General features: G+C 32.3%; 1 protein-coding gene across 1 annotated transcript in view; it reads left to right on the top strand.

Moving 5' to 3' along the window:
• Positions 1-15,087, top strand: part of LOC136036250 (probable ATP-dependent RNA helicase DDX46) — a 139,247-nt gene that overhangs the window by 26,202 nt on the left and 97,958 nt on the right. Inside the window, exons 6-7 of the mRNA XM_065718367.1 lie at positions 6,543-6,715; positions 10,241-10,429. Of these exons, the coding sequence (XP_065574439.1) occupies positions 6,543-6,715; positions 10,241-10,429 (362 nt within the window). The remainder of the gene's footprint in view (positions 1-6,542; positions 6,716-10,240; positions 10,430-15,087) is intronic.

The raw sequence follows: 15,087 nt of genomic DNA, 5'->3' as shown, positions 1-15,087 counted from the left end.
CCCGGTCGTCATTTATATTCCCTGTGTCCCGGTCGTCATTTGTATCCCGGTGTCCCGGTCTGTATATACATTCGTTTTTTAGTTTTGTTTTTCTCCTTTATTTTTTTCCTTTTTTTTTCTTTTTTAGCTTATTTAGATTTTTAGATTTTTTAGTTTTTTTATTAGTTTTTAGTTTTTTTTTCTTTTTAGTTTTTTTGTCCCGGTCGTCATTTATATCCCCCTGTTTCCCCCGGTGTCCCCGTTGTAGTTGTGTCCCTGTGTCCCGGTCGTCATTTATATTCCCTGTGTCCCGGTCGTCATTTGTATCCCGGTGTACCGGTCTGTATATACATTCGTTTTTTAGTTTTGTTTTTCTCCTTTATTTTTTTCCTTTTTTTTCTTTTTTAGTTTATTTAGATTTTTAGATTTTTTAGTTTTTTTATTAGTTTTTAGTTTTTTTTTCTTTTTTTTAGATTTTTTAGTTTTTTTATTAGTTTTTAGTTTTTTTTTCTTTTTAGTTTTTTTGTAGTTTTTACCTTCTTTTTAGTTTTGTTAATTTTTTTTTTTACTTATGTCCTGGTCGTCATTTTTACTCCCTGTGTCCCGGTGAGAGTGTCGTCATTTATTTTTTTTCTTTTTTAGTTCTTTTAGTTTTTACCTTTTTTATTTTTTTTTAGTTTTTTAGATGAAAATTTTTTTTAGTTTTTTCCTTTTTTTTTTTTTAGTTTTTTATTGGTTTTTACCTTTATGTTAGCTTATTTTTCAGTTTTTTCCTTTTTTTTTAGTTTTTTTTTTTATTTTTTATTTTTTTTAGTTTTTTACCTTTTTTTAGTTTTTTTAGTTTTTTAGTTTTTTAGTTTTTTACTTTTTTTTATTAGTTTTTAGTTTTTTTGTAGTTTTTGCCTTTTTTTAGTTTTTTCAGTTTTTTTTTAGTTTTTTATTGGTTTTTACCTTTATTTTAGCTTATTTTTCAGTTTTTTCCTTTTTTTTAGTTTTTTTTAGTTTTTAGTTTTTTTAGTTTTTTACCTTTTTTTAGTTTTTTTAGTTTTTTAGCTTTTTTATTTTTTTTCTTTTTTAGTTCTTTTAGTTTTTACCTTTTTTAGTTTTTTTTAGTTTTTTAGATGAAAATTTTTTTCAGTTTTTTCCTTTTTTTCTTTTTAGTTTTTTATTGGTTTTTACCTTTATTTTAGCTTATTTTTCAGTTTTTTCCTTTTTTTTAGTTTTTTTTTTATTTTTTATTTTTTTTGTTTTTTACCTTTTTTTAGTTTTTTTAGTTTTTTTAGTTTTTTTAGTTTTTTAGCTTTTTTACTTTTTTTATTAGTTTTTAGTTTTTTTTGTAGTTTTTGCCTTTTTTTAGTTTTTTCAGTTTTTTTTTAGTTTTTTATTGGTTTTTACCTTTATTTTAGCTTATTTTTCAGTTTTTTCCTTTTTTTTTAGTTTTTTTTTAGTTTTTAGTTTTTTTAGTTTTTTACCTTTTTTTAGTTTTTTTAGTTTTTTTAGTTTTTTAGCTTTTTTATTTTTTTTATTAGTTTTTAGTTTTTTTTTGTAGTTTTTGCCTTTTTTTAGTTTTTTTAGTTTTTTAGCTTTTTTATTAGTTTTTAGTTTTTTTTGTAGTTTTTGCCTTTTTTTAGTTTTTTTAGTTTTTTAGCTTTTTTATTTTTTTTATTAGTTTTTAGTTTTTTTTATAGTTTTTGCCTTTTTTTAGTTTTTTCAGTTTTGACGTCACCTGATCCAGTTTTTTCAGGTGACGTCACCTGATCCACACATCCACAGACAGACAACTTATTTTTATATATATAGATATATCTTCTATATATATAAAAATAAGTTGTCTGTCTGTGGATGGGTCAGGTGACGTCACCTGAAAAAACTGGATCAGGTGACGTCAAAACTGAAAAAACTAAAAAAAGGCAAAAACTACAAAAAAAAACTAAAAACTAATAAAAAAAATAAAAAAGCTAAAAAACTAAAAAAACTAAAAAAAGGCAAAAACTACAAAAAAAACTAAAAACTAATAAAAAAGCTAAAAAACTAAAAAAACTAAAAAAAGGCAAAAACTACAAAAAAAACTAAAAACTAATAAAAAAAATAAAAAAGCTAAAAAACTAAAAAAACTAAAAAAAGGTAAAAAACGAAAAAAACTAAAAACTAAAAAAAACTAAAAAAAAAGGAAAAAACTGAAAAATAAGCTAAAATAAAGGTAAAAACCAATAAAAAACTAAAAAAAAAACTGAAAAAACTAAAAAAAGGCAAAAACTACAAAAAAAAACTAAAAACTAATAAAAAAAGTAAAAAAGCTAAAAAACTAAAAAAACTAAAAAAACTAAAAAAAGGTAAAAAACTAAAAAAAATAAAAAATAAAAAAAAACTAAAAAAAAGGAAAAAACTGAAAAATAAGCTAAAATAAAGGTAAAAACCAATAAAAAACTAAAAAAAAAACTGTGGATCTGTGGATCGTGGATCAGGTGACGTCACCTGAAAAAACTGGATCAGGTGACGTCAAAACTGAAAAAACTAAAAAAAGGCAAAAACTACAAAAAAAACTAAAAACTAATAAAAAAAATAAAAAAGCTAAAAAACTAAAAAAACTAAAAAAAGGCAAAAACTACAAAAAAACTAAAAACTAATAAAAAAGCTAAAAAACTAAAAAAACTAAAGAAAAGGCAAAAACTACAAAAAAAACTAAAAACTAATAAAAAAAATAAAAAAGCTAAAAAAGCTAAAAAACTAAAAAAACTAAAAAAAGGTAAAAAACTAAAAAAACTAAAAACTAAAAAAAACTAAAAAAAAGGAAAAAAACTGAAAAATAAGCTAAAATAAAGGTAAAAACCAATAAAAAACTAAAAAAAAAACTGAAAAAACTAAAAAAAAGGCAAAAACTACAAAAAAACTAAAAACTAATAAAAAAAGTAAAAAAGCTAAAAAACTAAAAAAAAACTAAAAAAACTAAAAAAACTAAAAAAAGGTAAAAAACTAAAAAAAATAAAAAATAAAAAAAACTAAAAAAAAAGGAAAAAACTGAAAAATAAGCTAACATAAAGGTAAAAACCAATAAAAAACTAAAAAGAAAAAAAGGAAAAAACTAAAAAAAATTTTCATCTAAAAAACTAAAAAAAACTAAAAAAGGTAAAAACTAAAAGAACTAAAAAAGAAAAAAATAAATGACGACACTCAAAGAGAAAGCGACCAGGACAAAAGGAATGTTCGATTAGCAATCAACAAAGCACCGGGACACAGGGAGTATAAATGACGACCAGGACATAAGTAAAAAAAAAAATTAACAAAACTAAAAAGAAGGTAAAAACTACAAAAAAACTAAAAAGAAAAAAAAAACTAAAAACTAATAAAAAAACTAAAAAATCTAAAAATCTAAATAAACTAAAAAAGAAAAAAAAAGGAAAAAAATAAAGGAGAAAAACAAAACTAAAAAACGAATGTATATACAGACCGGTACACCGGGATACAAATGACGACCGGGACACAGGGAATATAAATGACGACCGGGACACAGGGACACAACTACAACGGGGACACCGGGGGAAACAGGGGGATATAAATGACGACCGGGACAAAAAAACTAAAAAGAAAAAAAAACTAAAAACTAATAAAAAAACTAAAAAATCTAAAAATCTAAATAAGCTAAAAAAGAAAAAAAAGGAAAAAAATAAAGGAGAAAAACAAAATATTCACAGGTGGGACATAGGGACACAACTACAATGGCGCGTAACTATTATGGCGCGTAACGACTTACGCGCGCGGGGGGGCGCGAAGCGCCCCCACCAACTAGGTGTTGGGGTGGCGCGAAGCGCCACCCCAACAGCTAGTATATGTATATATATATATCCTATGAACTAGGTCGAGTTTATTAAGACTGGATGGTCCTGATGGTTCGGGAGGTGTGGTCCCTCCATCGGGTTAGTCTAATTTTCTGTCCCTAGTTAAACATAGGAGAAATCTTACTATGGTCTCTTCCTCCTGGTAGTCAGGCGAAAACGGCCTAGTTTTCTAAGTAAATTTAGAAAAGATCTAATTGACTTGGTATATTTAAATAGAGAGAAAGACCCTATCAATTAGTGACTTAGTTTTGAAGCTTAACCTGTTTTGGGGTATAGCTGTGCATTATAGTTCTTTCCTGTTTTGTTTGTTCATTAGTTTCAGAACTAGGATACATTGAAGAATTTGGAACTGGAATCCTTGTGACAGGCTTTAATCTTTGTTTTGGGTAGATTTACTAAAATTTGAGAACGCTGATGAAATTGGTAAGCTAAATAAAGGTTTTAGTTTTTGTTTGGGTAGATTTACTAAAATTTTAAGAACGCTGATTAAATTTGTAAGCTAAGTAAAGGTTTTAATCTATGTTTGGGCAGATTTACTAAAATTTGAAACATTGATGAAATTGGTAATCTAAATAAAGGTTTTAATCTTTGTCTGGCAGATTTACTAAAATTTGAGAACGCTGATGAAATTGGTAAACTAAGTAAAGGTTTTAATCTTTGTTTGGTCAGATTTACAAAAATTTGAGAACGCTGATGAAATTCGTAAACTAAGTAAAGGTTTTAATCTTTGTTTTGGGCAGATTTTCTAAAATTTGAGAACGAAAGAGGCAGCATAAAAAATACCTTTTCCTTTCTGCTATTTTTTTTTTGACATCCCCTTCTGAGAAATGTCCATCTTATACGAAATTAACTGAAACATCCATTCGACAACCTATGTGCCAGCAATGGTTCTGGAGGTCTTTAAATCCTTTTTTATCCCTCATCTGTTATCCCAAGAGATCTGGACCTGAAAAGGCGCAAATCAGATGGCAGTTCTTACTTTTCATTGTTTTTATTTACGTCTGATATTTTGTTAGATCCCATATAGTAAACGCCCCCTTCTTCCCCCACGAATGTTGGATCAGGTATAGATTTCCAATTAGCATACTCTGACTTTCGGCCAAATTTGTTTGACATGTAACAACCAATTCTTTATACCCATTTTACAGAAGTAAGGTTGCGTCCAGGCCCCAAGAAACACAACTAGAACAGTGAATATTACTTACCACCATGGTTGACTGGTATTTGGCATCCCTCTCTAGTAGATGTTGCAATGGGAATGATCGTGGGGCCCTATGTTCAATCCCCTAGAGATGTTGAAACGGGTTCAAACTCCCGAAAGGCACAATCAGGACAATTACTCTTATTCCCCTCTGAGTTTGGTTCAGATAATCCTCTCTAAAAGATTTCTTGACGACGACAGATTAGAATCACCCCCACCCCCCACACAGAGGTTCAATCCTTTTCTGACTTCAAAAAGGCAGTAAGAGCAGACCTTTTTTTTATGCATCCGACTTAGTTTGGTTGAGATTTAACAAAGTCGTATTGTTATCATTCTGACTACATGCATTTAGGGACAATTCCTCTTTCCTCTACTACAGAATCTGAATTATGTCTTGATACCAAAATGATATACTTCGGAAATTAATTCTGACTTCCCACCAGATTCATTTAAGATATTGTAATCCCTTCAAATGTACGTTCTATTTACAAGAATATGGGTAAACGAGTCAGTTTAGGTAGACTTTCCTAAAGCCCAACTAGAACACTTATATCTGACTTCGTGCTAAGTTCGGATGAAATAGAACAATATGTTTATGTGGGTCATGTAATTATGAGAATTTAAGGACTCTCTTCTCCTTTAAAGTCCAGAAAGAGCACCAACTCTCAAAAGCCATTGCTGGGACACTTACTTCTACCTTCGGCATCTTGTGTGTTGAGATCCGATAACCCATTCTGATAGATGTTCCGGTCGCAAAAACCCAGGGAGATCTTCCCATCCTCTTTCCCACAAAGGTATTGTCAGATAAGGTCTTTAAAAGGCATAGCATATATTATAAGGTATGCCATTAGCACTTACACAATAAAAAAGTTTGGTTTTGACTCGACCATCTTTCTGATGTTCCAGTAAGAAGACTTAGGTAACCCCCTTCCCCTTCCTTAAAGAGAATAGAATTCGTTTGGACAACCCAAGCTCCATCTTGCTCTTATATACTAAAAAGCTTAATTATGATCCGATTACAACTTCTGCTCGATTTTGTATTTAAGGACCCCCCCCCCCCCAAGTGGTCGGGTCATTAATGGAACTTGAGGGAGTTGAATTTTAATATTGGTTTTTACTTCAACTAGGTTTAGCTGAGATCTGACAACCACTTCTGTTAGATGTCATGAAGAAAATAATTTAGGGATCTCTGCTCCCTACGACTTTAGATTCGTCTGGATATCCCAATGCCAGGATACTAGCTTATACTTCATATCAACTTTGGTCTGGATTTGACTACCTTTTGAGGGGAAAACATGCAAGACTGTTTTTATATGTTTCCTTATGTGTATGAAATTGAAGAATATTCACAAATACATCTTATTTTTAGACATAGTAAATTTGGCTATCAGAAGTACTTAACGTTTGGTTGATAGCTCTTTTTCTGTAATTCCTTGTTTTAGGGAGTTTTCTTTTAGACAAAAGTGTCAAAAATAATTCTATTCAACTTGTTATTCGAGATGGTTGTACAGATCGTTTTCTTCTAGATCCTCTTGACGCCTATATGATGGACGTTCAAACTGAGGCCCGTAGATTGAAGAGACAAGTCCACGGCAACGACAAAAAAGGGCCTGGGGTCATGGTAATATCTGGAGTTGCTAAAAAAGCAGAGACAAAAAAGAAAGGCGAATTAATGGAACAAAATCAAGACGCCCTTGAGGTAAGATTAATCCCTGTAGCTGCTTTTATGATTTCTGCCTGAAAAATATCTGTCTAAATAACTCAGCTATAGGTATATCCTAATTTAGAACCGCGAATCTCTTCTGTGTTTGTTATAAACTGGTAATAAACAACGTGAATGATTCTGGTAGCGCTAGAATGAGCTTATTGTTCAAGTTTGATTTTTCTTTTTGCTATAACCTAGTTACTCTTCTGTATATATTTCCAAATGGATCTTCTGCTTATTCAAATACAATATCACGTTATGTTCTCAACACCTTAACTGAATCTAGCACATAATTTTTGCTTTTTCTAAGAGCCCGTGGCTCGAAGATAAGCATATTCAACACTGAGAACAAAATACTTGGATATTGTAAGTTTCACTTGAAGCTTGATCTATTTTTGCCATTATCTTCTGTATGGTAAAGTAATCTTTAAACTGGAATTATGCAAGGATTTAAATTTTATTGCCAAACAAGCTATGGACTCAGTGGTAAAACCAGCTTAGTTCTGTTCATGAAATTTTGGTGATACGACACAAGGTTCAGTTGAGTTCTGGCTTGACAAAAAATATTGCAAGTGCAGATCTGTTGTGAAAATGAACTAACCCTACGTTCGCCATATAAATGACCTAAGTCTTAGCAGCAGAATTTTGAACACTCGATGTGAAAATGGTTGAAGTCCTAAGTCATTGCGAAAACGTTTTAAACCCAATTTGAGTACTGATCCAGTATGTATCAACAAGTGGAAATGTTGCTTCTAGTTTGAACTGTAAATATGCAAGGATTTTAAATTTTTAGACTTTGAGATTCAAAGTGGTAAATTAGCCCTACCAACCCCCTCCCCCATCAACTCCTACCCCATACCACCACCTCTTCAGCAGAAGGATAGGTGTACTGCACGTTGTTTGGACCAAAACCATTTAGTTATATCGAATCTGTGTGATTGATGAATTATACTTAGCCTGTGGTCCCTCTAACACCACCCTAGTAAGGTAAGCAGGTGGAGCCTTGTTTGAACAAGAATTCACGGAAAGATTATCACTAGGTATGATTGGAGAACCAGAATAGACAGTGACGCATTTCCTGAATCGGAATCATGCATCAGTTTTCAGTTTGTTTCTTTAGAGAACCTAGATGGTTAATTGGTCCCTCCTACATCTCACCCCACTGCTAAGTTTTAGCAAAATATATATTTTGTTAATGTTGGATTAGAACATATGCCTTGTTGGATTAGAAGTTTTATAGGGATTTTCAACCTGCATAATTGTAGGCACGGTGCTCCTTCATTACCACCATCTCCACCGTCAACTTTTCAACAGAACCATTGGCAGGTTTTGTTTTCTTCGATTGGCTTGCATATTGTGGAGCAAGGACTTTGAGAGTAGGGGATCTGGGTGATGGATTTTAAGAAGCACATGCTCTAAGCACTGGATCAAACGATCAAAGAAATAATCAAAGATAAAAAAAAAACCTGGATCCGCTTGAAACTCGATGGACATATATATACAGTTTAATAGCTTTCAGATAAATTTTTGACCGATAGGTTTTTAGGTCGATGCGCTGGTAAATTTCAAAGTTTTATAAGTCGGAATTCCCTTAACTATACTACTACTGGTACTGACAACTCACCGCAGCACTAAGCCTCCGAGGCCTCCTCCTATATACCAATCTATTTAAAGCCTCCATCTTTACATTCTCCGCGGAAGTTCCAATTTCCCTTAAGTCTTTTCTTACGACATCCTCCCACCCCAACCGAGAACGACCTGCTTTCCGTATAGCCCTAAACGGTTCGCCGAAAAGGAAAGTATTTGACAATATGTAATCCTTCAGCCGCAGGATGTCTCCTAGCTATCTCAACCTTTCTTTCATCGTAGCTATATTTTTTCGTATTTTTCAAAGCATCCTCAAGTTCAGGTGATCTCACTGGTTGCAGATAAATGGATATTCAACCAGGAATATCTTCAACATAAAGAAAATTATGGAATAAACCATCACTTCTTTCGTACTTCACAGATGTCGATAATTTTAGCCCTACTTCTGAAAGGGGGGTTCACAAACTATTAGCCACGTCGCTGTCACATTTCCGAGGCTGATTACTGGGAATTATTGATTCTCTATTTGGGCTTATGCTTCATATGTTGGTCTTTAGAGCGACTAAGTAAGATAACGTCTTCCGCAAGTAATAATTGAGGCATCCCGACCCCCTAGATTAGAAAAGAAACGAAGACAATCCGCCAAACATATATTAAAAATGTAGAGGGATGAAACTCCACCTTTTTTTGCTCCAGAATCAGAAAAAACTATATACTATTCAGACTAAAAAAGAACTCTTGAAACTTTAAACTGAAACTTGAAACTGAACTAAACGAACTTGAAACTGAAACGAACGGAAATGAAAATAAATAATCAAGTTAAGTGTAAACCATACATAAATTGTTTAGAACAAGTAAAGGAAACCATAAAAAGAACAGAAAGCAAACAAAAAGCAAACTTTCGCATGCAAACCGATTGGGGTTCGCGTAGCGCAGGTGCCGATCTCCTGATTCTCCGCCCTCGGCCGGGGTGCAATGCGTGGCCGGGGAAACCATAAAAAGAACAGAAGTTACAATGAATTATCTACTCATTAACGAATTATCTACTTAAAACCCACTCTGGGTGGGGCTATAGATCCCTTTGGACCCCCTAGAGGGCTTATATTTTTAACTAACATATTTGGAAAAGAAAGAAAGGTGGCATGAGTTTGTGTATTGAAAGTCTAAGCGTCTCCTCGTAATGTGTAAGTTTTAGCTGCTAAATTATGTTATTGCAGTTGCAGTGGTGACACTGACCACCAGTGTAAATAATAGTTGTGGGAAATGCTTGGCAACACAACTTTTTGGCAAAGGAAAGTTTCCTAGCGCTATCTTGATCTTTCAGACCCATGACCAAGGTTCTATTTAAGGCTTTAAGTTGTCTTGTTTTTTGAAGCATCTGATCAAATTAAAAATAAAAAAGATGTACACACCAATTTCAGAGCTTCAAACGTTTTTTTTTTATTCTGAAAAATAAAAAAAAACTATAGAGATGAAAAATGGTCAAATAGAAACAATATAAAAAGCAATATTTTCTGAGTGGTTCTATTCTTTCCTATATGAAAGCTGATGTAGAGGATCTTCCCCCTAAGATTTTTGTCTTAAGCCCCCAAGATATCCTTTTGCAACATGTTAAGATCTGTGTTAGAATGATATTAGTAGATTTCAGGTTTTTTTTGTCAGGCCATAAAAGGGAACATAAGAATTTTGAGCCTAATTCCTTTTTTTTTTAAAACAATCAATAAGAAAAGTATGTTAGTATGCATTGAACATGCGATTTTTATTTTGCCTAAAAACATTTTTTTTTTGGAGCATCCTCTTTCTTTCTTCTTCTTCGGACCCCCTTCTGTCTCAGTGTTTGTATTTATAATCCAGGCTGCAATATTGTGTCCCAAGTAATAGATCTTGCTCTTTTAAATATGTTTTGTGTGCTAAATTACATTTTATTTTCAGTATTCTTCGGAAGAAGAAAGGGATGAGGACGAACTAGAAAAAATTGCCTCCGGACTTCAAGCTAAGAAGAAAGAACTTCCTAAAATCGATCACCAAAACATTGAATACATGCCATTTAGAAAAAAGTTTTACCTTGAAGTTCCAGAAATTGCAAGAATGAGTCCAGAGGAAGTTGAGGCATACAGACAGGTAGCTTGACTTTCTTCCTTGTGTTTCTAAGCGATCTTTCTATCTTTGAAGTAGACAAATTATGTTATTATGTAGACAAATATAATCAGTTTATGTTTTGACTGAATTAAGAAGAGTTGAATAACACAACTGCTTCTATGAACAGCGGAGAGTTGTGTAGTTTCGAGATATACAAATACAATTACAAAAAGTTCCACCTCTAAATAAAAGAAATATAAGAAGACCCCTCCCTGAAAATTTAGGGTAAAATCAAGTTACAATGCAGGAAGAATGGATATTTACGGATTACAGCTTGCTTATCTCCTTATCAAACCTTATGCAGCATTCTACTGCATAAGATTTGACCTTTTACTGGTTATGACCTTTTGAGGCTCATCTGTATAAAGTGAGTCCGACCGAATCCCATCTAGTATTTTGAGGACCTTCCCTTACGGAATAGGCTTACTCTGAAAGAATGTATTTCAATTTTCAATATTCCAGATTTTTCAGCCGAAAAAGCAACTTTTCCGAAGAATTTCATATGTAGGCTTCAATATATTGTTTCACGTGTGAGCATCTGTATTCTAGAATCTGGCTTTTACTCTATAAATAAATGTTAAGTGTGAAATCCTAGATAATATGATCAGAGCCAACGCTCTGTGTTACCATAGTAAAAAAAACCCTTTTCCCTTCAATGTATTATCTATCTGTTTTTCTTTCCGGCTACTTTATGTGGAAGGGAGGGTCGTAGAAATTTGGGATGGGCATCATATGATTGGATATCGAAAGCTATAGTGTCTTTTCAAGAGTCAAAAGCAATCAGAGGGAAACTATACCTCGTCTCGCGTCCCTTTTAGTCTACCCAACCCCTGACACCCCCAAGACATGTGATCAATATTGTTAGGTGTCCAATTTCCTCAGAATAGTTGAGTCTAGTCGATATATCTCCGGGGATGACAATACGTTCATTCCGGTTGCTGCGAAACTTATCTTTAAGTCCTAATTTGAAGTCCTAAGAGGATCCCAATGTAGAAGAAAAATACAATGTAAAAATATTTGCTCCCTGAAAAATAGGCAAAGGACCAAAAAAGGGTCTGAAATTTTAACGACTTGAAATTTTTTTTTACGGCTTGAGACTTAAATTTATAAATTCCTGGGCCAAAGTGGCCGTATTGTACACAAAAGAATGGTTTAAAGTATGAGCCCCTAAAATAGGTCCCAAAAAGGGCTAAATTTCCTTGAGTCATAGGAACCTCATTACACAAGAAAAAACTCAAAACAAAATTTGATTCCCCGAATATGTTGCATGAATAAGGGTTCAACGGTCTTTTCTTTTATCGAGGACACGTGCCTTCCACAAGTTTACAATTTGTTACGATTGTCTTGAAACTTCCAAGGATCTATGCTTGGGCTAAGGGAACTTTTCATATTGTTGGTAGGGAGAAGGGTGCTAGAGGGTGTGGAAATGGACTAAAAAACTTCTTGTTCTTGATGAAGCTTGCTGTTTTTAGTTTTTGGGCTAAGAGACACCTGATGGAAAAAATGGGGCCGAATGGAGTTCAAATTTTTTTACATGGGAGAAGGGACAGAGGTAAATCAATATCGAAATAGCAAATATACGACATGTCGGGAAAGGCTTGGGCGATGGGACTAAAATTGTTGGTGGAAAGAAAATAGGGGAAGGGAGGTGGACAGAGCGGACTTCAAACTGTGTGCTGGGGAGTGGAAAGGGACTAAAATTATTTTCTCCAATCCGCTTGAATATTTTTGCACTGCGGAAATCAGAATCTAGAATCTATTCACAATTCTAGAAATCTACTATTTTAATATACTAATCGTGTATACTACACGATTCTAAAATCTAGAAATCTACATAAAATATGTGTTGCCAGGTTAACAAAATTTTATACCTGCAATAAGGACGTTTTGAGGACAAATCGGTGCTTTTAGATTGCGTCTGAGGAGGGCAAGGGAACTCGAAGTATTATGCTCAAAGAAACTGATAAGAGTGCAAAAACATTTTTGTCTCCTAAATATTCTTTTTCCGACGAAGTATTTATAATTTTCCCTTAATTGTGAACTTAAATTCTGTAATTGGCTCAGAATTTGCGTAAGTTGTCGTCTCTACTCGATGATATTGACTTATCTATAAACATGAATAAGTGCCAATTTTTGTGTTTTAAGAGCAAACTTTCTGTATCCCCCCTAAACCTTGATTCATTTTCATTACCTTGCTCTGTTAAAGTTAAATGGCTTGGTATATTGTTTTGCCCGTCAATTTCTGAAACCTGCTTCAAGTTGATTTCTAATGTCTTGAAAAATATATAGAAGGATATCTCCGAATAGAGGGCGATATAAAAAAAATAAAGATGCCGCTCAAAGCCATATGTAAAGAGATCCGAATTTTTTCTTATGAATCTTTATTCTCAAATTTATAACTTTAGATATTATCCACGGATTGAATACCCAGACCTGACCACTTCTACACACAACATTGTTTATATCACCATATAAAGATGTTTTTTTTTCGACCATGCCGTATTTAAAGTTCCGCTCAATACCGTTGGTTACGAGGCCGTGACTTTAGTCGGAAGGTTTTGGGTGAATTCGTCAGATCGACTGATGTTTGAAATATATGTTGTTTATTTGATTTAAATTTTTTTGCAGTTTCTTAACAACTATATAGTTTAAATAAAGAGGGGATTATTTTTAATTTATGTGCACAAGTTTCACATATTAAACTGAAAACTATTTATGCCTATTAAATAAATTGCAATCAGAATTTTCCAATCGTTTAAAATATGATACTGTAGAAACAATAGAAACTACAACAGGGAATTATGGAAAGCAGGCTGCGCAGAACACATTATGTTAAATACCTAACCTATTCATCTCTGAATACTAAATATTTAATAAAAATATACCTACATCGTAGTTTTTCTCAATGAGACTAAGCTAATTATAACTTACTGCAGACAGACAAAACGGTTTCTCTCAGATCTTACAGATCAAAATTCTTGATTGGAATTGGAATATTTAACAAGTACCTGATTTCAAGCCACCTTTACCCATTATTTATGACACGATTTTTAAAACAGTAATGAAGGATTTGTTGCAAACTAAGGATCTAGTCACGGCATCTAATTGGTTTGGTCGCGTCTGGCTCTTTCTAGTTTCTCTGAATTTGTGGGATATAAGATATCCTTCGGTACTTTACGTACAATCCATTTGGTCTTCTTTCTTGAACATTGGGACACTTATTGAACTGTTCCTCTCATCTTGCGGATTTTGAGTAGCTCGGCAAGAATGCCGAGCAAAGATGCAAGAATGCCGAGAGAATTTCCAAAGTTGGATTGTAATAAATTACAACCAATTTTTTCCAACAAAGTTGGCTTAATGGTCTTTTTAATGGTTATAATTCGAGCGTTCTGACTTGGAGTTTTGTTTTACAGATATATTATTTAACAAGAAAAACTTTAATGGCGAGAAAAAGTTCCGACTTTTTACACCCTTAGTTTTCGGGCCATTAAACACCAGAAATTGAAAGAAAAAATTGAAAACTATTTCTGAAAAGTAATGTGTGATATGCAGTATCTGAATTGTGCAAAACTACTACACAAATTTTTCCTAAGCAATTAAGTTTTATTTCAGTAAAAAAAAGAAAAAAAAGAACTCTTTTATAGGTCTGTTTCAGGGCTAAAATAGAGAAAGCTGGTTGAATTCATCAGATTCTGTTTCAGGATACGTTCTGAATTTTTCGTACTGATTTTCGTCGGTTTCGTTGTAAGGATTCTTTGATTTTCTTCTTTTCTGAAACATCGGATATCTTTCGAAAAAAAAACAACCTTCATTGCATAAAATAAGATAATCAAGAACTATTGTTGAATATTTATTTCAGCATATAAAATTGCATCAAAATAACAAGTACACTGATAATGAAATCTGAGTGTCTGGATTGGTTAAGTTGAAACTTACAGAAGTACGCGCACATCATAATAAAGTAGGAAAAATAGAAAATTCCATAAAAAAATAGACCAAATTTTACGCAGTTTTTGGTTGTAGAGGCTGCTAAATTTAAGAAAAAAAATATGTTTGTGAAAAGTCTGCAATAAATAAGATAAAAGCATAATGCACCAAACAGCTTTTGAAGGTATAGCTTCTCTTTGAAGGTATATATATCTCTGGAATCAACAGTGCTAATATTGAATTTTATTGAAAAAAAGTGTAATCAAGTTTAAATAATTAATTCTGATTATTTATATTCACGGTTCAATGTTGCAATACTAAAGAAAATGTGGTGCTGTCATAAAAATATCATGATTTTCAAACAACCAAAAGAAAATTTTAAAAATATTTATGTTTTTTGGTATGAATGAACCTAAGATGAAAGTGGGTGGTAAAAAATATTTATTTTTATGTCCTTGGTACTTAAAAAAGCTTGCATAATCGATTAAAATAAGAATAATTAAAACACTCATAACATGTACATACAATCTGAATTTTCTAAAGAGATAAAGTTAAAAATAACATTGAACAAAAACTATGGGTGATGGAAATTTATTGTGAAAAATTTAATTAGTAGTGCAGTAGGTATTTAAATAAGGTGTAAAAACTTGGAATAAAAACACAAAGAAGTGTTCCCGAGTCTAAAACTATTTGTTCTAGTACAGTAGGCACAT

The sequence above is a fragment of the Artemia franciscana genome, chromosome 15, assembly GCF_032884065.1.
Source record: "Artemia franciscana chromosome 15, ASM3288406v1, whole genome shotgun sequence".
Taxonomy (NCBI): Eukaryota; Metazoa; Arthropoda; class Branchiopoda; order Anostraca; family Artemiidae; genus Artemia; species Artemia franciscana.
This window is presented reverse-complemented; position numbering and strand designations above follow the sequence as displayed.